This window comes from Papio anubis, chromosome X (genome assembly GCF_008728515.1).
Source record: "Papio anubis isolate 15944 chromosome X, Panubis1.0, whole genome shotgun sequence".
NCBI lineage: Eukaryota > Metazoa > Chordata > Mammalia > Primates > Cercopithecidae > Papio > Papio anubis.
The window spans coordinates 35,259,340-35,282,681 of NC_044996.1; the positions used below are offsets into that span (position 1 = coordinate 35,259,340).

The window sequence follows — 23,342 nt, forward strand, 5'->3', positions numbered from 1 at the left end:
TGACAGAAAGAGAAAAATTGTAATATTCAACCCAACCCCTAAGGAAATTACTGATTCAAGCAATGATATCAACTGATGTAAAAAGCATTAGCCGAAGACTTGACAAGGTGCTAGCGTAACACTACACAGATTATCTGTGTTGAAGCAACAGGGGAAATAAGTGCAGATGGCAGGAGGGGACATGCTGTTATCACCTTAAATATAGTGGTCAATCTCAACCACTGTGTTAGTGGTCAGTGGTGAGACGACTGGATAATATCTGTCTCCTGACAATTTGGGCAGTTGGAAATACTTGAATATGGACTGAGTATTAGATGAAATTAAGGAATTAATAATTTTTAAAGTACAGTGATGCTATTTTGACTATGTAGGAAAGCATTCTTAGTTTTTAAAGATAAACACTGAGGCTGGGCATGGTGGCTCACGCCCGTAATCCCAGCACTTTGGGAGGCCAAGGCAGGTGGATCACCTGAGGTCAGGAGTTTGAGACTAGCCTGGCCAACATGGCAAAAGCCCATCTCTACTAAAAATACAAAAATTAGCCAGGCATGGTGGCACCACCTGTAGTCCCAGCTACTCGGAAGGCTGAGGCAGGAGAATCACTTGAACCTGGGAGGCGAAGTCTGCAGTGAGCCGAGATCCTGCCACTGCACTCCAGCCTGGGTGACAGAATGAGACTCCATCTCCAAAAAGAAAACAAGAAGATACACACTGAAGTAAAAAAATAATAATCAGCAGTATTTGGATGTTATCCCTATGTTTTAAAAAGCTCCTTTCTGATCAGGAATATAAAAATGGTACAATGCTGAAAATAAGAATTGGTTTCCAAGAAGCAGGGGGAGAATAGTTTTTTTTTATGGATAAAAGAAATGCAGATAGAGAGGAGAAGCAATTCCCTCTGCAACTCCCCTTACCTCCTCTCAATATGGCCAACAGCCCAATTAGTCATAAGGAGAAGGCAAATAGCAAAGCAACAGAAAGAAATGCTGTTGGCCAAAACGTTACTACAGTAATGAACAAAACATCATCAAAACACGAGTAACTTTAAGGAAAACTATACTGAAGATTTAATTTATTTATGGCCATAACTAAAAAGTTGTCCTATAAGAACAACTACTAATGGTGCAGTGTGGAAGAAAAGAGTGTTTAAAAAAGAACAAAGATTATTTATTTGGATTGGAAGTTGGTAACTTTGGGCTATATGGGTTCTAGTCCAGGTTTTGCAGTTGCCTCTCTATGTGACTGATAGAGTTTGGATATATGTCCCTGTCAAATTTCATACTGAATTGTAATCCCCACCGTTGGAAGTGTGGCCTGGTGGGAAGTGTTTGGGTGATAGGGATGGATCCCTCATGGCTTAGTGCTGTCATCACAGCAGTGAGTTCTCATGAGAGCTGTTTGTTTAAAAGTGTATGACACCTCCCACCCCCTCTTGTTCCCACTCTCACCACGTGAGATGCCTGCTCCCCTTTCACTTTCCACCATGACTGTAAGCTTCCTGAGGTACTCACCAGAAGCAGATGCTGGCACCACAGTTCCTTTGAAGCCTGCAGAACCATGAGCTAATTAAACCTCTTTCATTTATAAATTACCCAGTTTCAGGTATGTCTTTATAGCAATACAAGATTGGCTTAAAACAGTGACAGTCCTTAAGAAACTTCTCTGTGGCTCCTAATGTCCCCATCTCGGGAGATGAGTGAGAATCTCGAGTTTTGAACATTTATAATTAAAGGGAAATAGTTAAACATGTCAACATCCACCTCATTAGATGACCTCTAGGGCTATGTTCATTCAATAATTCAATGATGCTAGAAGTAAAAGAATATGCAGCATATGCCATTTGGTTAAAAGCAGACATAAAAATTTGTTCTCTTACCCTTCCCCATCTCTGGAATTTTTATTATACTTTTAGTTTTAAAGAACTGATTTTGTTTAATGGTCTGCAATGGACAAAACAAAAATACCTTGTGCTTTTAATGGCCCATATTGTCAGTATACCTGCGTCACCAAATTACAGAATTATCTGACTCATCGGGACAGAAACAACATATTATCCTCTAGACAGCAAATTGAAAAAAGCAATTTTCCCATCTCTGAGAAAGATAATTGATCTGATTTTGCTGTCAGTGTTACCATCATTCACTCTATTACTCAGACTTGAAAACTTGAAATTATTTTTTACTCTCCCTACCTCTCATCACCCACACAGACTCACCAAATCATAATGAGTTGATTTCCTTTAATAATGTCTCTTACGTCAATCTCCTCTGCTACCTCCTAAGTTCAAGTCCCTATTATCTCTCAGACCTGGATGACTACAGTATTTTCTTTTTCCCTTAATGACTTGTACAGGGTTTCTTTTATTATAAAAGTAGTACATGCTCACTATAGGCAATCTGGAAATTTTAGAAAGGTAGAGAGAGAATAATATCAGTTACCCACAATCCCTTTGCCTAGAAATGATCATTCATTCAGACCCATTTCCTTCCCCTCATTCTATGTATATATTAAAGCATTTTTAATAAAAATTATGATTGTAATATACATGTTTATAGTCTGTTTCTTACTCCTGTATCTTGAGTATTTTGTTATAACATTAAATGCTTTGAAAACCTAATTTTAATTTTTTTAAACTAATTCTCAATTGTTATGTTTCACTGGCTTCTAATTTTTCATGTTAAAAGCAAATGCTGCATTGACCACTCTTGTGCCACTGTTGGATTATTTCCTCAAAATTGGTCCCTAAAAGTATAATCATAGGCTCAAAGATTCTTGTTACATTTTACCAGTTTGCCCTCCAGAAAGGATATTTATCATTTTACAGGCCCACCAGCAGCAGTGCATGAAAAGTGCCATTAATATACACAAGACATGCCAATATCTTCCCATTTAAAGCTATTCATAATATAACCCCAAATCTTTTTCTCAGAAATCCCCTATCCCAACCCTCTACTTCTGTCATACAGACGTCTTAGAAGATGGTGAGGTTCTTCAGGACAGGCATTCTATCTTACAAGAGGCAATGCAGCCTAGTAGAAAGACCAAGAGAAGTCTAGCATAAGACAGCCCTGGGTCAAATTCTACCTTACCACCAACTAGCTGTGTGACTGCAACTAAATTGTTCAACCTCATTGGGGCTCCATTTCCTCATCTGTAAAATAATACCAACAGCATCTTCTCCACAGGGTGGTTATGAAGATTCAATAAGGTAATATAGGCAAAGCACTTAATACATAATAGTCTGACACATAGCAGACTTTCAATAGCTGGTTAAAGTTGTTAGAGTACAATTCCCAACCTCCAGCATCTATCACAGCTGGTGAAATGACGTAAGAGACAGGGGTAAATATCTTTATCAGTGATTTTCAAAGTGTGATCTACAGACTCTCTTAGCGGGACATGGATCATCTGTGGCTCCTGTTAAATATGCAGAGTCCTAGAACTCGTCCCTGACCTGCCAAATCAGGTCAGGTCAGGGGATTGGAAGTAGGGTCCAGAAATCTGTATTTCTTATAAGCACTCCAGTTGATTGTGACTCAACTAAAGTTGGAGAACCATAGTTATCATACTCACTCCAGATACGGCATACAATGTCCTTATCAGGTACCTAACTTCTGGATCTACATGCCCTGACTCCCAGGGTCTGGCACAGTTATCTACTGTCTGTGAAGATGACCTGGTGAAAAAGTGATCCAAATGAATCTTCCTCTGATAGCATATATGCCTCTCTGCCTTCCTTCCCTAACCAAATATCATCAGTACCATTGAGAATTGCCCATTATTACAATAATTATTTGGGAATTAAAGATAAAAATAAATTATCATCAATAGTAATACTAATCACTAACACTTATTAAGCACTTACAATGTACCAGGTAGGCTAAGCAGTTTCCATTTAATCACCTGTTGGGTATTAAATTAATTTAATCCACATAACAACACTATGAGGCAGGTGCTATTGTTACCTCCGTTTTACTAATAAAAAAATTGAGTCACAGAGAAGCTAAGAAAATTATCCAAGGTCAAAAAGATGGTAAATGACACAGCAGGGATATGAATCCAGACAATCTGACTCCAGAAATCAGGCTATTATCTACTATGCAGTACTACTTCCCTAAATTAACTGCCCTATGCTTGTTATTATTCCTTTAAGATACACATAATGATAATAATATTTATTTCACTTAGTGTTTTTATTATTTCAGTAGGGTGGATGATAAAGTTGAAATCTAACTTTAGTTGGATTTATCACAGAAGCCTCAAACCCTTTTGTTCCCATAATGTCTTAAGTTTTCTAGCCACAAATTCTAGCATGAGAGTCTGCGGGAAACCAACTGTAACAGTTGGGGTAGGGCTGCTCCATTTCTATGTCTCTGGAGTCTAGCCTTCCAAGAAACAACATGAACACAATGCATTTCAATTGCTTACCCTATGTTTATATATCCCCACATCAAGTTTTTTAAATTATCCAAGAGTCAGAAGGCCTGCTCATTAGGCTAGCTTTATAAAGGAGGCCCTCCCTCCTGCATGTTTTGATAAAATATGTCCCCTAACCAGAGAGAGAATGGAGTCCAGTCATATAAGATGAGCAAAGTATTCTGAAGACTTCTTCACTGGTATGCATGGCCTCAGATACTATATTTTAAATCAGCTCTTCTTCAAATTTCTAAAAATAAATTGTACTTTAGAAGAACCAATTTCAAAATGAAATTCTGATACATGCTACAACATGAATGAACCTTAAAAACATTATGGTAAATGAAATAAGCCAGACACAAAAGGACAAATATAGGAGGTATCTAGAATATTCAATTCATAGAGACAAAAAGTAGAATAGAGGCTACCAGGGGTGGGAGGAATGAGGGGATGGGGAATTATTGTTTAACAGGCACAGTTTCTATTTGGGATGACGAAAAAGTTCTGGAAAGAGATAGTGGTGATGGTTGCACAACTTACAAATGCATTTCAGGACACTAAACTGTATACTCTTTTTTTTTTTTTTTTTTTTTTTTTAAGAGAGTCTCGCTCTGTCACTCAGGCTGGAATGCAGTGGCATGATCATGGCTCACTGCAATCTTGAAGTCCTGGGCTCAAGGGATCCTCCCACCTCAATCTCCTAAGCAGCTGGGACTACAGGTGCATGCTGCTGCACCCGGCTAATTTTTATATATTTTGTAGAAACAGGATCTTGCAAAAAAATACAGAAATTAGCTGGGTGCAGTGGCATGCTGTCCAGGCTGGTCTCAAACTGCTGGGCTCAAGTGATCCTCCTGCCTCAGCCTCCCAAAGTGTTGGGATTACAGGCGTGAGCCGCCATACCCAGCCTGTATACTTAAAAATGCTTAAAATAATAAATTTTATGTTATGGATACTTTACCACATTTTTTAAAAATCCCATAGCTTCCAAAAAAAAACAAAACAAAACAATTTTAAGCCCCATGAAATCTGTTCTTACCAGAGTATCATCATTCTGGTCTCCAAACATTTCTTTAAAAATCTTGCCAGGATCAGGAATTGGAGGGAATATAATGATCTTGAGCCTTTAAGAAAACAGAGACATTTTGATTCAAACCTTCCAGTCCATAGCAGTGTCCCACATAAATACCACCATATTAAAAGAAGGCACAGACAAAAGACATGGTACACAAGTCATCTTTATTGACAAGGCAGTTGTGAAGAAATTTCTAAAATAGGGTACACAAAAATCAATGTTCTAAGGTCATTAAGTTCCACTCTTGCCCATAGGTGGAGCACAGGGGCCATCAGAATAAGTGAATTACTTATACCCTATCATCTAAATAATAATGCTGCTCTACTTTTAATAGACCAGATGGGCACTTGCTGTGTATAATTTTGAAAAAAAAAATAATCTTCTGAGAACAGGATACATTCCTGTTTCTTTTTTCTTCCAACTTCTCTCCATTTTCCAATCTTATAGCACCCTTTAATGGGCTTGCCTCCATCTCCCAGTGAGTGTCCATGGATGTGCCCCCAGGATTCAGTCTTTTGTCTTCTTGTCTATCTCATTCACTTTATGAGCACTCCCTTCAGTCTTTGGGCTTTAAATCCATTCACATGCCGAGGAATCCCAAAATTAGATTTCCAGCCCAGGCCTCTCCCTTCAACTCCAGATTCATGCACACAATCGCTTATTTAACATCTTTATTTGGATATCTAATAAGCATCTCAAACTTAACATGTGCAAAACTGAAGTCCTTATCTTTCCTCAAACCCAGCTTTCCTCACAGTCTTCTCTGTCTCAGTAAATGGCACCAGCATTCACTCAGTTGCTCAAGCCAAAAATCTAAGAGGTATCTCTGAATCCTCAATTACCCTCATACCTCCACAGACAGGCAGCTATCAGCAAGTCTTATCAATTCTACTCTCAAAATATATACTATTTCTGACCACTTCTTGCTGTCTCCATTGCTAACCCCGTAGTATAGGTTATCCTCATCTTTCTGCCAAAACACTGCAATTCCTCTGAACTACTCCATCTGCCTCCACTTTTGCCCAAGTCAGTTCTTCACTCAGCAACTACAATGATCTTTATGACAGTAATTCAGATCATGTGCCAACTCTGCTCAAAACTCTCCAATGCTCCTCATCATGCTTAGAATAAAATCGCAGTTCCTTGCCATGGCCTGCGTGATCTGGTTGGCCAACCTCTGTCCTCACTCGCTGCTACTCTCCACCTTGCACTCTCCACTCCAGCCAAACAAACCAAGTGCATTTCAGCCTTGGGGACTTGGCATTTGCTGTTCCCGTGGCCTGGAGTGCTCTTTCCTTGAATATCTGAATGACTCACTCCTTTACATTATTGGGAGTCTCTCCTCAAATGTCACTTCCTCAGAGAGGAGTCCTCTGGCCATCCTACGTAAAATGCACCTCCCTAGCTGTACCCTGCTACTGTCACTTATACTTCTATGTGAAATCATAGTATTTATTATTTATTTTGTGTGTCTGTGTGTATGTGCGTGTGTGTATCTTTCCCTCTAGAATGCAAATGGGGACTTTGTCCTGTTTACTGCTGTAACTTTAGCACTTAGAACACTACCTGGTTCACAATTAGGCACTCAAAAAATATATATATATGTTGAATCAATGTTGAAATAATGATAAAATATTGGTTCTGGATCTAGCTTAATAACCTTATTCCAACCTTAGTTATTTACTGCAAGAGCAAATAACAGTCCTATAATGAGATAGAGAAAATAATACCTTCTCAAGGAATGGATACCATACATTCATGACAACTTGATGAAGTTCTCTTTCCCACAATATTAAGTAGTAGCCTGCTTTGTATTAATACTAGACAGTCATTTTATTAGTAATGGTCTCCATTTCTAAAACTTCATTCCAAGAACTACTGACTAACTTGATAGATTAGGTATTTGAAAGAGTATTAAGTGAACATAGGACCTATTCAACAATCCTAAACACATGCAAAGGGAGCCATGCTTGAGCAGGGAGCCCTGGAAAACTAATCCAACACATTTTTCATTAGAAAGTGGGCATAGTGGCCAGGTGTAGTGGCTCATGCCTGTAATACCAGCACTTTGGGAGGCTGAGGAGGGTGGATCACTTGAGGTCAGAAATTTGAGACCAGTCTGGCCAACATGGTGAAACCCTGTCTACTAAAAACACAAAAAATTAGCCGGGCATGATGGTGGGCACCTCTAATCCCAGCTACTCGGGAGGCTGAGGCAGCAGAATTGCTTGAACCCAGGAGGCGGAGGCTGCAGTGAGCCAAGATCACACCACCGCACTGCACTCCAGCCTGGGCAACAGAGACTCCATCTCAGGAAAAAAAAAAAAAAGAAAGAAAGAAAAGAAAGAAGAGAAAAGAAAAGAAAAAAGAAAAGGAAAAGAAAGTGGGCACAGTAATACTTCCTTGTCATGTCATGCTCCCAAAAGCTACTTACAGGCAACATGCTTCTTATACACTGGGCAGACATAAAACACAAGCACTAAGAGTAATAACCATAGCAAACAGGCTATCAGAAACTGCAAAACCTGCCTGGGCAGCTACCTTACCTTTTTAGGTAAAGCAGAAGTACTATGATTGCACCTGCGATGATGACTGGAACAATGAGTAACATGGTTATGTAGAGTGTGGAATTGCGCTTCTTACCTGGAGAATGAAAAGCAAACAGAAGAAAGACTTGAGAAATAAAACCCTTTTAGTAATAAACCAAGCAGCAATTCCATTAGCTAGTAAGATCACAAATATTTCTGCTCCCTCCCCCAACCTATTTTCCCAAACTCTTCAATTATCTTATCTTCTGTTAAATTAATAGTTTAAAAAAAAAAAAAAAAAGTCCTCCTCTGGTGCCTGAAGTTCCCTGGGTGAACAAATACCTAAAAGATTACCTGAAATCAGGATATTTTTAAAAAGACAAATATAAGCTTTATTCTCTTTCAAAAACTCAGAGACCAGGGCCTGGAACCATATTGATTAATTTAATCTGAATCAGAATCCCTTAAAATTGATGGTCTCATTTAAACTTTTGTTTGTTTGTTTTGGTTTTTTTGAGACAGAGTCTCTCACTCTGTCACCCAGGCTGGAGTGCAAGAGCACAATCTCAGCTCACTGCAACCTTTGCCTCCACAGTTCAAGCGATTCTCCTGCCTCAGTCTCCCGAGTAGCTGGGACTACAGGTGCACACCACCACACCTAGTTAATTTTTGTATTTTTAGTAGAGATGGGGTTTCCCTATTTTGGCCAGGCTGGTCTCAAACTCTTGACCTCAAGTGATCTGCCCGCCTCGGCCTCACAAAGTGCTGGGATTACAGGTATGAGTTACTGTGCCCAGCCTCATTTAAAATTGTATAGAAATAGACTAACCATTCTAAAAATGACAAAATACATGTTGTTTTCAACTACATAGTAAAAAAATGTAGTAAACTCTCTTATTCAAAATAGAGGAGGGCTGGGCTAGTGAGCTCAAACATTCATAACAAATAAAAATTTCTCTATGTACATATAATAATGTTTTCATAGCCTAAAATCACTATTCAAAAACTGATAGTAAAATTATGTAGCGTTCAGAAGTTGGAAAGCCAACACATTGGAATTATCCAAGTTTTTTTTGGCATATGTAATAATGGCATAGAATGTCTTAAATCATGATTGTCCCAGAAGATCTGAGACAGATGTCAGTGACACGCACATTGTCCATTGTTCAGTAACTTTCAAAGAACTAGAACAGACTAAACTATGTAAACTATTCAATACAATTCGATATTTCTTAACTGATTAAAAAAAACAACTTCAAGATCTTGCACTGCTTTAAAGGAAGGAGTATAAACGAATTAGTAGTAACTGGAAAATAGTTATAATAGCAGGCACTGAATAATTCTGTCTGACAAATACCAAATAACTGCTTTTAGCAAATAAACTGGTAACATATCACAAAGGGTTTTTTTAAAAGTTCTTTTAAGCTATTTTGCCATGAAAGATTTTTTTAAATAAAAATATTCCTTCTTAGAATAACTTTAAACATTGATATTACTCAATTGATAAAATCAATGGAATGATTTTAGCTAAGACTTTTAACATTATCTCAAAGATTCAAATAATTTTAAGATTCTAGTTTACATATAAAACTATATATGCCTTAGTATTGATTCAAATATGATTACTACAAACAAACGTATCTCATTGGAAAACATAAAAATTTTTTTCCAGATCCAAGGGAAAAGGTATGAATGAAGCCCTTTGTAAGTGCGCACATGCGCGCGTGCACACACCCAAACACACAAATTAAATGATGAAGAAGACTGAGCCAGGAGACACAGATGTGACTAGGGAAAGTACTTTCCCTCAGAGATCCCTTCCAGCTATCTGATTCTACAGTTCCCTCTGAAATGTACAAACTGGCCTCACATTTTCAAGTTTCTACACAGGATCTGGTAAAGTTTGCCTGTTTGCTTATACTAAAATATCAAATAAATCAACACAAACCCTGTCCTACAAATCTGTACACCAACTAGTTTTCCAGAGATAGTGATTTTTTTTAATTTAATTTTTTTGAGACAGAGTCAGTCTCACTCTGTCTCCCAGGCTGGAGTGCAGGGGCGCAATCTCGGCTCACTGCAACTTCCGCCTCCCAGGTTCAAGCGATTCTCCTGCCTCAGCCTCCCGGGAGCTAGAACTACAGGCGTCTGCCACCATGCCCAGCTTATTTTTATATTTCAGTAGAGACAAGGTTTCACCATGTTGGTCAGAGTGGTCTTGAACTCCTGACCTCAAGTAATCCACCCACCTCAGCCTCCCAAAGTGATGGGATTACAGGCATGAGCCACAGCACCCAGCCCAGAGATACTGATTTTTAAAAAATTCATTCCACAAGTCATTAGAGCGTACACAAGTCATTTAAGGCAGAGTGCCAGACCAAACCTGCAACATTATGGTGTCACTGTCCCTGGGAACAAATTACTATCTGAAAAACTGGACTCAGGTGACTGCTTCAGGCCCAACCTGGTTCAGGGTAGTGATTTCCAAATTTGAGAGAATACGAGAATCTCCAGAGGAGTTTGTTAAAACACAGTTTCAAGCATCTCACCCCAGCATTATTGTGTCAGAATCTCGGGTTGGTGACTCCTCATCTATCTGCATATTTAACAAATATGTTCTCCCACACCCCTCCATGCCTCTGCAGATAATTTGTGGGTCTCTCTCCATCCCAACCCACCCTCCCCACAAAGAAAAGAAAACCACTGTACTGTAGTGGCAAAAGCTTTAGCCTTAGCGTCAGGAACCACTTGCCAGCTGCCTGATCTTGATTGAGTTATTTCATGTTGCTAGGTCTCTCAATCTCTTCCTCTGGTAGGGGTTGAAAATGAGTCTCTATAGGGATCCTTTCCACTCTCTGACTTGGAGAACCTAACATGGCAACTCAGTATGATGAAGGAGGTGGGGAGAGTTTGCAAGGATGTTTCACTCTGCAGTCAACCCTCCACCACCAGGCAACAAGGTTTAGCAGCCCCCAAGAGTAAGCGGGTAATTCCCTCCTCTGGTACCCTCATTCACAAAGGGAGGAAAAGTGAGGAGAAGTTGGAATAGGATGAGGGGCAAAGGGGGGAGGCTGAAAGAAGCTTGCAACAGTTTTGGCAAGAAGCAGGAAGGGTCGTTGGAAAGCTGGAATCACCCCTCCTCCCCATTGTCGTCATCGTTCTGGTTGGTCCTGGTAGCAAATGTAGATGATCAGCATGACAAAGCCGGTGAGGATGCAGAGGGAGCTGATGATCAGGTAGGCGATGCCCAGGAAGGGGTTCCTGCCACCCATCCACAAGATGCTGCTGAAGATGCGGAGCTTGTGGCCGCCAAATGCACGCATCGGGTAGTTGTAGGTGATGTTGACACAGTAGACACCCCGTAGTAGCCCAGCTGAGTAGTTGCCCTGGTGGATGTCCGCATACAGCTTGCGGAATGAGGGCAGCGCTGCTATGTGCATCCACACCACGAAGTCTTGGTTGATGAAGCCGGTGTTGTTGGGGATGGGGCTGAGCTCGTCGTAGACCAGCCGGTGCCAGTTGGGCGGGAGTGCCGTGCCATGCAAGGCCAGTGCCAGGCTGCCGTTGACCAGTGGCGGGTTGCAGAACTTGATGGGATAGTTGTTGGTCTACCAGGCGATGCAGGTGCAGTGCGGTAGTGCGGCACCTCCACGTAGGGCCCGCCGGCCGGCGCTGGTGTCACAGCGAGGAGGAGTCGTTGAAGAGGCTGTTGGTAATGATGGTGCAGGGTGCGCAATGGGCAGGCGGCGCAGTGGGTGCACTCATTGACCGGGTGGTGCAGCGTGCTGGGCAGCCTGCGCAGCTGCGCGTTGTCATGGACATTCCATACCACCGGTTGTTTTGGTAGAAGTTGGTCAGCACGTAGTAGGGGTACACGGGGCCCTGGAAGAGCTCAGGCAGTGAGAAGTACCAGGCGCATGAGCAGGTGGGCGGTGGCGCACAGCCCTGGCCAGCTGCAGTTCACACAGAGCAGTTGCTGGTGCCCGGGCTGCCAGCGTAGTTGTACTCCAGCTCCTTGATGCTGTTGGAGGAGTAATAGAAGGCGAGGCCCACGTAGAAGAGCTGCAGCGTAATGCTGGCCAACAGCAGCGGTTGCCAGGCGGGGAAGCGCTGCCGCGTGAATGTGGTGGTGTTGAGCTGGTGGGCACCCCCGGCTGTGATGCTCCAGGTCATGGCGGCTGCATGGGCTGACCAAGAGGGGCCCAGCCACAGGACGCTTCCCCTGTGCACTGGGCGAGCCCAGGGGATCCTCATGGGGCGGGTTTCCCCGCCCGCTCAGGTAAATCGGAAGATCTTAACTAGTTTTAAACACTATTAACAAAGATGCTATATTAAATATGTCATCTGATTAACAGTGACTACATATTTTACTGGTTACTTACCACTACTAAAATACCTAAAATAATCCTAACAACAACTACTATTATTCTTAAATAAGCACCTACCATACGTCTGATACCATACTGGGTGGTTTTGCATGCTTATCTCATATATATGCTATAATGATAGCATTATCTCCCATTTATGCAGATGAGAAAGATAAGGCTCAGAGAGGTTTAGTAAGTCATCCAGAAGGATTTAGTAAATAATGGCGTCAGGCCTCAAATTCCAGTTACACTGTGCAATTCCAAAGCCTGCCTTGCTACATCTAACATATAGACTGTCATTTGTCTACATGCATATTCATTTTTCCCACTAGGTCATGAACATCTAGAAAGCATCATCAAGGCCTGGCACCACTGTTTTAGGTAGTCACTAAGATTTCTCCACATGATTCCTGCCTCCTGATATTCATACCCTGGTGTAATCTCCTCTCCTTGAGCGTGGGCTAGACAAATTGACTCACTTCTAAAAAACGGAACAGCAGCAGTAATGGGATGTCATTTCTAAGGTTAGATTATAAAAGACCATGGTTCCCATATTGGGTGTTCTCTCACACTGTTTCTTGCTTGGATTACTCACTTGGGAAAGCCAGTTTCCATGTCAGGAATTAGCTCTATGGGGAGGTCCAAGTGGCAAGGAACTAAGGGAAGCAAATTACCACAAACTGAATGGCTTAAAACAACAGAAATGTATTATCTCACAGTTTTGGAGGGCAGAAGTCCAAAATGAAGGTGTCAGCAGGGCTATGCTCCCTCTGAGGGCTCTAGAGAAGAATCTCTCCTTGCCTCTTCCTAGCTTCTGGTAGCTCCTGGGAATCCTTGGTGTTCCTTGGTGGTAGCTGCATCTCTGCAATCTCTGCCTCCATCTTCACATGGCTTTCTTCCCTGTGTGTCTGTGTGCCTCTGTGCTCTGTGTGGCTGCTCTTTTTATAAGGACACTAGGCATTAGATGAAGGGTCCATTTTAAACCAGCATGACCTCATCCTCACTTGATTATATCTGCAAAAATCCTATTTCCAAATAAGGTTACATTCACATTTACCAGGGGTTGAAACCTACGAATATATCTTTTTGGGAGATTCAATTCAACCTGCGACAGCCTCCATCCAGCAACCAGTGAGGTACTGAGGCTTTCCAACAACTATATGAGTGAACTTGGAAATGGATTCTCTGTCCCCAGTCAAGCCTTCAGACAGATTTCAGTTCTCATTGCAGCCTGACTACAACCTCATGAGACCTCCAGCTAAGCTGTGGCTAGACTCCTGACTTACCGAAACTGTGAGATGGTAAATGTATGTTGGTTTAAGCCATTAAACTTTGGAGTAATTTGTTATGCAGCAATAAATAAACTAATACAACCATGCCTGGCACATAACTTGTTGAGCTTCTCAATTAATAGGGAATTGGCTACCTCAACAACCTGTTTGGCTCATATACAGCTGTTTAAAAAGTTCTTAAGTTGGTTCTGTGTTGCCCCTTGGAGACATAAAAAGTAAAGCCTATTCCTTCTTGTACCTGACAATACCTCCAATATTAGAAATCAGCAATCATGACTCCTCAAAGTTACTTTACCAATTGTTCCTTGCCAAGTTTTGAGATTCTTCAACATCCTGATTACCCTTTCAAAGATAGATTCTGGTCTGCCAAGGCAACTCCTTTAATGTGTTGCCTTGGAATGGAATACTGCACAATTCTGATGTGGCCATAGCTCTGTGCCCCAACCTGCAGCATTCCTTTCCGGGTGCTCCACTTATCACTCCTAAGATTATATATGCCTTTTTGACACATTTAAGGTTACAATGTTGAGTCACATTGCACTTACAGTCAAATAAAGCCCTGTATCCCACCCCACCACACACACATCCATAAAGCACAGGTCTTTCCAGTCCAGTACTTGAGCCTAGCTTGCTCAGCCTTTCAATTAATAAATGATTTTTTTTTCAAACTTAGATACAGGTTTCTCTCTATTAAATGGCTCCACTCTTGTTTCTGCCAACCACTTGTAGGACAGTCTCTAGTACTGTACAATGTGCAGATTTGATTATGCCTGCCTTTTTTTTTTTTTTTATTTTCTTGAGACAGGGTCTTACTCTGTCACCCAGGCTGGAGGGCAGTGGTACAATCTAGGCTCACTGCAACCTCCTCCTCCCAGGCTCAAGAGATCTTCCCATCTCAGCCTCTTGGGTAGCCGAGACCACAAGCGTGCACCACTATATCCGGTTAATTTTTGTATTTTTTGTAGAGATGGGGTTTCACCATGTTGCTCAGGCTGGTCTCCAACTCCTGGGCTCAAGCGATCCTCCTGTCTCAGCCTCTCAAAGTGCTGGGATCACAGGCATGAGTCACTGTGTGCAGCCTATGCCTGCTTTCTATATTTTTGTTCAGTTTGTTAATAAAAATGGAAATGAGATAGAGAAGAACACAAAACCATTTGGATTATGGTTTTCTAAAAAACTGTATACGTAAATTAACCCTGCCTGGGTGATTTGAAAGTGATTAAAAAGAAAATAAATTTCAATTGTAAGTACTCTTTTCCTCACATCAAGAGAGCATGACAGCCCCTTTCCCCGGTCTATTTTCTGCTTCAGCTTAGTTTTTATGCATCAATGTTTTACATTTTAATAAAAATTCTGTTCTCTTACCTATACTCATTTCTTGGCTCCAATTACTCCAGAGTTTGTCATCCTCATAGCATAACTTATTTGTTTTGACTCTTATTCTGACTGTGTTCAAAGTATCAGGAAGAACACCAGGGACCATGAAACAAGATGTATTCTTAGGCATAAAATAAAAATACACAAGGAATATTACCAGCTTATTCTTTTTCACTGTTATTGAATCATAATATAATTATCTGCCAAATTCTGTCTATGATTAAGACTTGGATTGCAATTCAAATTATTTTTGACTCTTCAAAAAATTGGCAATAACTCATGGAACAAAGTAATTTGTTTTTCTCAAAGCAGCTCATATTTATGCTATGCTCCACCCCCAACTGCTGTAAGTCTAAGCCCAAATAGTTAATGTTGAATTTACTGACCTCCACATTTCTCTCAAATTCTGGATTCTGACATTTAGCCTCTTGGACCTTGAAAATAAAAATAAATAAACAAACTAATGAGTTCTAAATGTTTAAAAACCCATTTTCCATCACTTAGTCACTTCTAACAAGCTTTCCTTTTATCCTATTAAAAGATGATCAAGAACAGTGAAAAAAGGTTGGTCTTTAATAAATGGTGCTGGGTCAATTACATATGCATATGGAAAAACAAAAGAATCTTGACCCCCTACCTCGCACTACTCACAAAATCAGTTCCTGATATACTGCAGATTTAAATGTGTAAGATAAAATAAATTAATAAATACATAACTATAGCAAGCTTTTAGATGAAAACATAGACTATCTTAATGACCTTGAAGAAGGGAAATATTTCTTAAACAAAACCAAAAAAACCTCCCATATTAACCATAAAGGGAATTTTAAAATAAAGTCATCTATATTAAAATTAAAAACTTTTGTTGATCAAATGACACCTTATTAGGGAAATAAACAGGCAATGCATAGAGTCTGAGAATATATTTGCAATTTCTGACAAAGGACTTGCATATATATTTTTTCTTACCCTACTAACTAATAAGGCAAAGACAGAAAACCCAATTTAAAAAAATAACTGGCAAAAGACTTGAACAGGCACTTTACAAGAGGATAAGCAAGTTGTGAATAAACATCTGAAAAAGTGTTCAACATCACTGGTCATGAGAAAAATGCAAATTAAATCCACAAGATAACAACACACACTCTTACCTGACAACAACAAGTGTTGTGAGAGGATATGAAGCATCTAGAACTCACAATTTCTGCTTAGTAGTGTAAACTGACACAACCATCTAGGAAAACTGTTATTATCTGTTAGAGACAATCATATGTAACCTTATGACCCATGTATGCCTATATAAATGCCCCACACAAATGTACACACATGTGTACCAAGAGACAAGTATGTGAATGTTCATAAAAACTCCATTCATAAAACCAAATTGGAAACTATCCAAATGTCCATCAATGGGATAATAGATAAAGTATGGTATATTCACACAATGGAATGAATGTAATGAGAACATACCATCTACAGCTATAAGAAACAACATTGGTGAATCTCATAAACATAATGTTGAGTGAAAAAAAGGGCAAACACAAAAACGTACATTCTGGGCCAGACACAGTGGCTCATCCCTGTAATCCCAGCACTTTGGGAGGCTGAGGATGGTGGATCACATGAGGCCAGGAGTTCTAGAGCCAGGAGCCTGGCTAATATGGTGAAACTCCGTCTCTACTAAAAAATTAAAAAAAAAAAAAAAATAGCCGGGCGTGGTGGTGCATGCCTGTAATCCCAGCTACTCCGGACACTAAGACAGAAGAATCGCTTGAACCCGGGAGGCGGAGGTTGCAGTGAGCTGAGATTGTGCCACCGCACTGCACTCCAGCCTGGGTGACGGAGCAAGACTCTGTCTCGGAAAAAAAAAAAGAAAAAAAAGGAAAGAAAGTACGTTCTCTATAATTCCATTTATATAAAGTTTTAAAGTAGCAACAAAATCAATCTATGGGATTAGAAACCAGGATAGTAGCTGCTCTTCGGGAGGATAGCAACTGAAGGGGATTATGAGGGGGCTTCTGTGGTGCTGGTTACATAGGTGAAAAATCATTTGTGAAAAATCATTGAGCTATAGGTTATGATTTGTATAATTTTGATTGTGTATTGTACCTCAATAAAAACTTCTAAAAAAGAGACAGGGAGCGAGAAACCAGTGTCCCTTGTTGAGAGTATAAGATATAAAACGTGACTGGGTTGGAGAAAAGAAAGTGTAATGCAAAATTCTCCTCCACATAATAAAAGTCACTTGCTGTCTAATGTAAAGAGAATACTAATTTCCTTAAATGCAAGTATTTCCAAAATGGAGTAAAAAACACATGAAAATCTGTTTGCTTAAATAGTCAATTTCTATCAAAGAGATGTTTAAACTTGGAACCAAGACCAGAACACACAGCTATTATTTTTGACATTTAATGTCATTCACTAAATAGTTCCTACCAGCATGTGTGAAGAGCTGAGAGGCCAAGCAAATGATGAAGGGACATCCTTTCAATATTTCATACAGGGGTTGAGAAAAAAAAAAAAAAATCCCACTCAGGGGGCTAGTATACCCTATTACTGGCCATTTAGAATAGTAGACCTGTTGGGGAATCACAAGCGTCAACTACCAGTTGAGGGATCAAGTTGCAAATTGATGTCCCTCCTCCCCTGGACCATCTCCCATATACAGAAATTGCAAACTTGGCGAATCAACCTATAGATTTAGGTCTCTAGGTTCTTGTTCAAATGTAAATCCCCCTGCATAGTTTACTGGCTATTCAGAGACCACTAAGAGAAGGAAAGTCAGGGCACCCAGAAGATAGTTTGCTGGGAAGGTTGAGGGGTGGGGGGTGGTCAGAGACAAGTTGTTCCTTACTTCATAATTCTGTCATGAGCTACCTCTAACCATAGCCCCCATGTGATAGTACCAGTTCATGTTCCCACTTACTTCCCCCTCTTAAGTGTAACACCAGACAAAATAATTCCTCCAAAAGGAAAAAAAAATTCTAAGCAGCAGAGCTCAAAATCTGTGAGCACACAAAAAACTGATGACATTCTACATCTGCTAGGAGAGAGAACATTAAACTCAAGTGTACAGAGTTAATTCCAAATAGAAAATAGTTCTGATATAGGTAGATAACTTCTATAGTGTATGTGTTCTCTTCAGTTCAGAAGTTTGTAAAAAAAAAAAAAAAAAAAAAGTAACTCAATTCAATAATAATATATTAAATGATGATTATGCACATGATGTTATGCTAAGTATTCTTGGTCAAAGTTAAATACATGGAAACCAACCAAACTTTGAAGTGTTACTGAATTATTAGCTGTGTGGCTTGTAGCAAGTTACTTAACCTCTCTGAGCCTTAGTTTTTCAATAAAATATAGGTTAGTTTCTATTTCATGGGTTGCTATGAGCTACTATATGAAGAAGCACATAGAAGTGCATCTTTGTAGCACTCCATAAACACTTAATGAATGACAGCTATTGCTGTTAAGAGAAGTATTGAGGTGGTGTCTAGTGGTTAAGAATCTAAGTTTTAGAGTTACAACTTTGGTTAAATATTGATTCTACCACTTATTAGAAATGTGACCTTAGGAGTAACTAAGTTTTCTTATCTGTAAAATGGAGGCAAAATAACAGGACCTAGATCCTTAGGATTATTGTGAGGATTAAATGAAACAATTCAGATATAGTGCTTATTAAGATACCTAGCACATAGTAATCACTTAATACATGCTAGCTGCTATTTAGTAGCAGGAACAGCACAAAGTAGACAGCACTCGACTCCTTCCTACAGGAGTCTATATTTTCTTTCTTTCTTTTTTTTTTTTTAAATACCAACTTTTAAATTCTGAGGTACATGTGCAGGGAGTGCAGGTTTGTGACATAAGTAAATGTGTGCCATGGTGATTTGCTGCACAGATCAACCCATCACCCAGGTGTTAAGCCCAGTATCCATTAGTTGTTCTTCCTGATGCCAACCCATCACCCAGGTATTAAGCCCAGTATCCATTAGTTGTTCTTCCTGATGCTCTCCCTCCCCCGCCATACCCCCACAGGCCCCAGTACATGTTGTTCCCCTCCATGTGTCCATGTGTTCTCATCATCCAGCTCCCACTTATAGGCGAGAACATGTGGCATTTGGTTTTCTGTAGTTTATATTTTCAGTGGAGAGAAAATGCATACATGTGATAGGTTAAACAGCAGAAAATAATTGAGTGGCAAAATGAATACTATCTCAGGATTTCAGACATGCATCTCAGGATTTCAGAAAGGAGAGAACAGTAAAGACTGGAGTAAACAAGTATATTTCAGTTTTCTGATAACTGTTTTTGTTGTAAATTCAAGCACCAAACCCCTTCCACATGGAAGCCCTTAGTTTTTTCCCTTTGCTGTATTTCCTGGGGCACTTAATTTCTGGTACTAATAATGATTATTATATTTCAGCAGAAGGATTCATAATGCAAATGCCCAGAAGAGCATTTGCTGTTCTGTTCTGCTGTGGACTTGGTCACTCCCTCTGGAGTTGGAATTACAGCCTGTCAACACTGGCTTATTTTAGCAAGCATTTTGAAAGTTCCATGACAAGCTGAAACAACTGGACCAAGGAATTTACCCACGTGTGAGATGCTAGGCTCCTTTAAAAGCCAATATAAAACACTTCACTTCTAACCTCCAAAGCTCAAACACACAAAGGGTCCAGGCAGGTAGCAGACAAGTGAGTGGTGCAGTCTTCATGGTCCTAAGGCGCCATCTTATGGACATACACTCTTAAGGTACTATGATTTAAAATCTGGGCAAAAAAATTCAAATCTAGTAAACAAAGAAACAAACAAATCACGACTTTGTGCTCCAAACAAAAAAAGTGTGAGGCCCTAGTTTGTGACCTTTACGCTAAAGCAGAACAACTGGACTGATGTCCTGAGATTATAGCACATTCTGGTCAGTGTCCTACAGGACCTCTAATTAGCATGTTCTGCATTTGATTCTGAATAGCATACAGGCACATAATCCAACAAATATTGACTATTCAAATCTGATTACTTTAGTTGCCACAAACTCCAAGAAAACAGAATGGTATTATCAGAGCCTCCAAAGTGTCCGCATGATCTGATGTCTGCCTATTGCTTAGACATCTCTTCCTGCTACATTTTGACCACACCACCCACCCTTCTTTCTGGTCTCTCACACATGCTAAGCTCATTCTTGCCTCGGAGTCTGTATCTGCTGACCCCCTACACCCAGATCTTCACATGGCTAGTGTCTGTTCATCATTCTGGTCTCATCTCAAATGTCATTACCTCAGATGATTTCCCTACCTAATATTCTCTCTGGTTCTCCCAGTCACTCTACTACATCAGCCCATTTTATTTTCTTCACAGCACTCACGCTCTGAAATTAGCTTGCTTATTTACATACGTTTTCTATTATGTAGGATTCATGAAGAAAGAAAACTTGTCAGGTGTCACGTTCACTACCTTACCCCAGCACACAAAAGAGTGCTTGGCATATGGTAAACATTTAATACGAACATGTTGAGCACATGAATTACTGTTTAATAGGCCTTTTCAACAGGCTTACAGATGAATTAATAAATGGCTTGAAACTTGCAGCTGATACTATTATACCATAAATCTTCAAATCTTCCACCATGCCTTATTTTAGACAAGAAGTTTCATTACCATCATCATCATCATAAGTTGACAAATGTAAGAGCTATGTTTCATTGATATTTCAATGTAAGAAATTCAAGTAAAAGAAAAATAGCCAAATAAAAACAATAATTTTAAAATCTTACGGAGAAAACATTATGTGTCTCGGTTTGGCTGTTATTGACTTCTACTTCATAAAATAAGCATCTGCTAATAAAATTCTGTGGATTCTCCCATTGTACATGTAGGTCACCATTGTGGAAGGAGAGGTTTTTAATATGTGGAGGATCAGGTTTCACTGAAAAACAAAAATAAAACACAAGTAAGCTTCCAAAGTTTGATTATACACACACACAGTCTATGGATTCCACATTCATGAATTCAACCAACCATGAACTGAAAATATTTTTTAAAAAATATCATCTGTGCTGAACATGTACAGACTTTTTCCTTCTCATTTATTCCCTAGATAATATAACAACTATTCACATAGCATTTACATTGTATTAGGTATTATAAGTAATGTAGAGATGATTTAAAGTATATGAGAAAATGTGCATAGGTTGTATGCAAGTACTATGCTACTTTTTATCAGGGACTTGAGCATCCATGGATTTTGGTACCTTGGAAGTTCCTGGAAGCAATCCCCCACAAATACTGAGAGACAACTGCATATATATGTAGGGTTCATAAAGTTAAATCAAAACAGAGCTAATGCATTTAGTGGCCTTTCATGATCAGATATATCGTTTTAGAATTTCTGATTAGCCACAATTATGGAAGAAGTTTATTTAAAACTGCGTAGTAAAATGTATTTAAGGAACATACTTGGGATATCTAGCAGATGATATGAACTCTGACCTGCATCTGGTTAGAAAATGGCCAGGGTATAATCAGGACATCTAGATGCAACATAGAGAATAAAGAAGGGCTTGGATCCAGATGTACTTCCACCTGATGAGTAATAAGGCACCAGCTACAAGGGGCTTCCCTAGTTGTCACTTACTAATGCCAATCAAAGACCACCATTAAAACATTGGCTTAGTCTCTGACACACGCTGCAACATAAATGCACCTCAAGGAAATTATGCTAGGTAAAACAAGCCAGTCACAAAAGACAAATACTATATAAATCCACTCCTATGAGATATCTTAAGTAGTCAAATTCATAGAAACAGCAAGTAGAAAGGTGGTTGCCAAGGGCGGAGGGGAGGGGAAATTAATGTCTAATGAACAGAGTTTCGGTTTTGCAAGATGAACAAGTTCTAAAGATCTGCTGCACAACAATGTGAATATACTTAACACTACTGAACTGTACACTTAAAATGTTTATGATGGTAATTTTAATGCTGTGTGTTTATAACCACAATTAAGAATAAAATACTTTGGGAGGCCAAGGTGGGTAGATCGCTTGAGCTCAGGAGATTGAGACCAGCCTGGGAAACATGGCAAAACTCTGTCTCTACAAAAAATACAAAAATTAGCCTGGCGTGGTGGCACACGCCTATGGTCCCAGGTACTCGGGAGGCTGAGATGGGAGGATAGTTTGAGCCCGGGAGGTCAAGGCTGCAGTGAGCTGTGACCACACCACTGCATTCCAGCCTGGGCAACAGAGACCCTGTCTCAGAAAAAGAAAAAATAATTTATTTTTTAAAAAGCATTAGCCTGGTAAATTTACTTTTTCAGGAGTCAGTTATACTTAAGACCAAGCAATAGAAGATAATGGGTAATTAACAGAAAACAACTTGAAGATATCATCTTCTATTTGAGAAGGATCTTCCTTCTTCCTTTATATCACCATTAATATCCAGGGAGAAAAACAGCAAAATAAGCCTTAAAAGGTCATTTAAGATAATCTGCCAAACAAAGAAAAGGGCTCTGCTTCAGCTTACCCCACTGGGCAAAATACTCCAACCTCACTCTCTTGGCCTACAAAGTAAGCTGACTTTGGTACCCTATTAGAATTCACTTCTATGACTATCTTAGCCAGAATCTGAGCTCCCAGTTGGGATATTTCAACAAATAACCCATTACGCTTATGGAATTTGCTTTAGCAATTTACAAAATGTGTTAATACGCTTTATGTCATTTGGACCTTATGGCAATGTTTTTAGATAGAGAGAGATTATATATTCCATTTCACAGATAAGGAAATATTCGAAGGGGGTTTACATGCCTTGCCCAAAGTGGAGGAGTTAGAACCTAATCAGATATTTTGTGTTCAAGTTGAGGGTACTTTCTAACAGGCTGACATGCAGCTGGCACCCACAGTTATGGCTATACTGGTTTTTCTAACTGATCAGTTCCCATGCCATACAGAATGTTAAATATTTGGAATATCGCCCGATTACACTACCTTCAGTCTATGCCTTTTCTAAGAGACAGATTATTCAGGAACTATATATGATCATTATGAGCATCATCCTCTTTAAGTATCAAGAGACTAGATCTTAGAGTCAGACGGCCTGATTCCTGCTATGATTTGAATGTTTATCTTCTCCCAAACTCACGTTGAAACTTCATCCCCAATGTGGCAGTATGGAGAGGATGGGCCTTTAAGAGATAATTGGGTCATGAGGGTTCTGCCTTCATGGATTGATCTATTCACTGATTAATGGATTAATGGGTTATCATGGGAGTGGGACTGGTGGATGCA

General features: G+C 39.8%; 2 protein-coding genes across 3 annotated transcripts in view; both read right to left on the reverse strand.

Annotated features, from left to right (window-relative positions):
- IL13RA1 (interleukin 13 receptor subunit alpha 1) overlaps nucleotides 1–23,342 on the reverse strand; it is a 74,626-nt gene that overhangs the window by 20,395 nt on the left and 30,889 nt on the right. For both annotated transcript variants that reach the window (XM_031660521.1, XM_031660520.1), the window contains exons 6-10: nucleotides 20,833–20,984; nucleotides 15,442–15,489; nucleotides 15,044–15,176; nucleotides 8,038–8,134; nucleotides 5,456–5,540 (exon numbers count right to left, since the gene is read on the reverse strand). In XM_031660521.1, coding sequence (XP_031516381.1) covers nucleotides 5,456–5,540; nucleotides 8,038–8,134; nucleotides 15,044–15,176; nucleotides 15,442–15,489; nucleotides 20,833–20,984 — 515 coding nt within the window. The remainder of the gene's footprint in view (nucleotides 1–5,455; nucleotides 5,541–8,037; nucleotides 8,135–15,043; nucleotides 15,177–15,441; nucleotides 15,490–20,832; nucleotides 20,985–23,342) is intronic.
- Nucleotides 11,172–15,037, reverse strand: LOC101000972 (cell cycle control protein 50B). Its single transcript, XM_017954226.3, is given in 5 exon segments — nucleotides 11,172–11,639; nucleotides 11,642–11,682; nucleotides 11,685–11,751; nucleotides 11,753–11,835; nucleotides 11,838–15,037. Coding segments are annotated over 5 exon segments (1,095 nt in total). The 5' UTR covers nucleotides 12,274–15,037.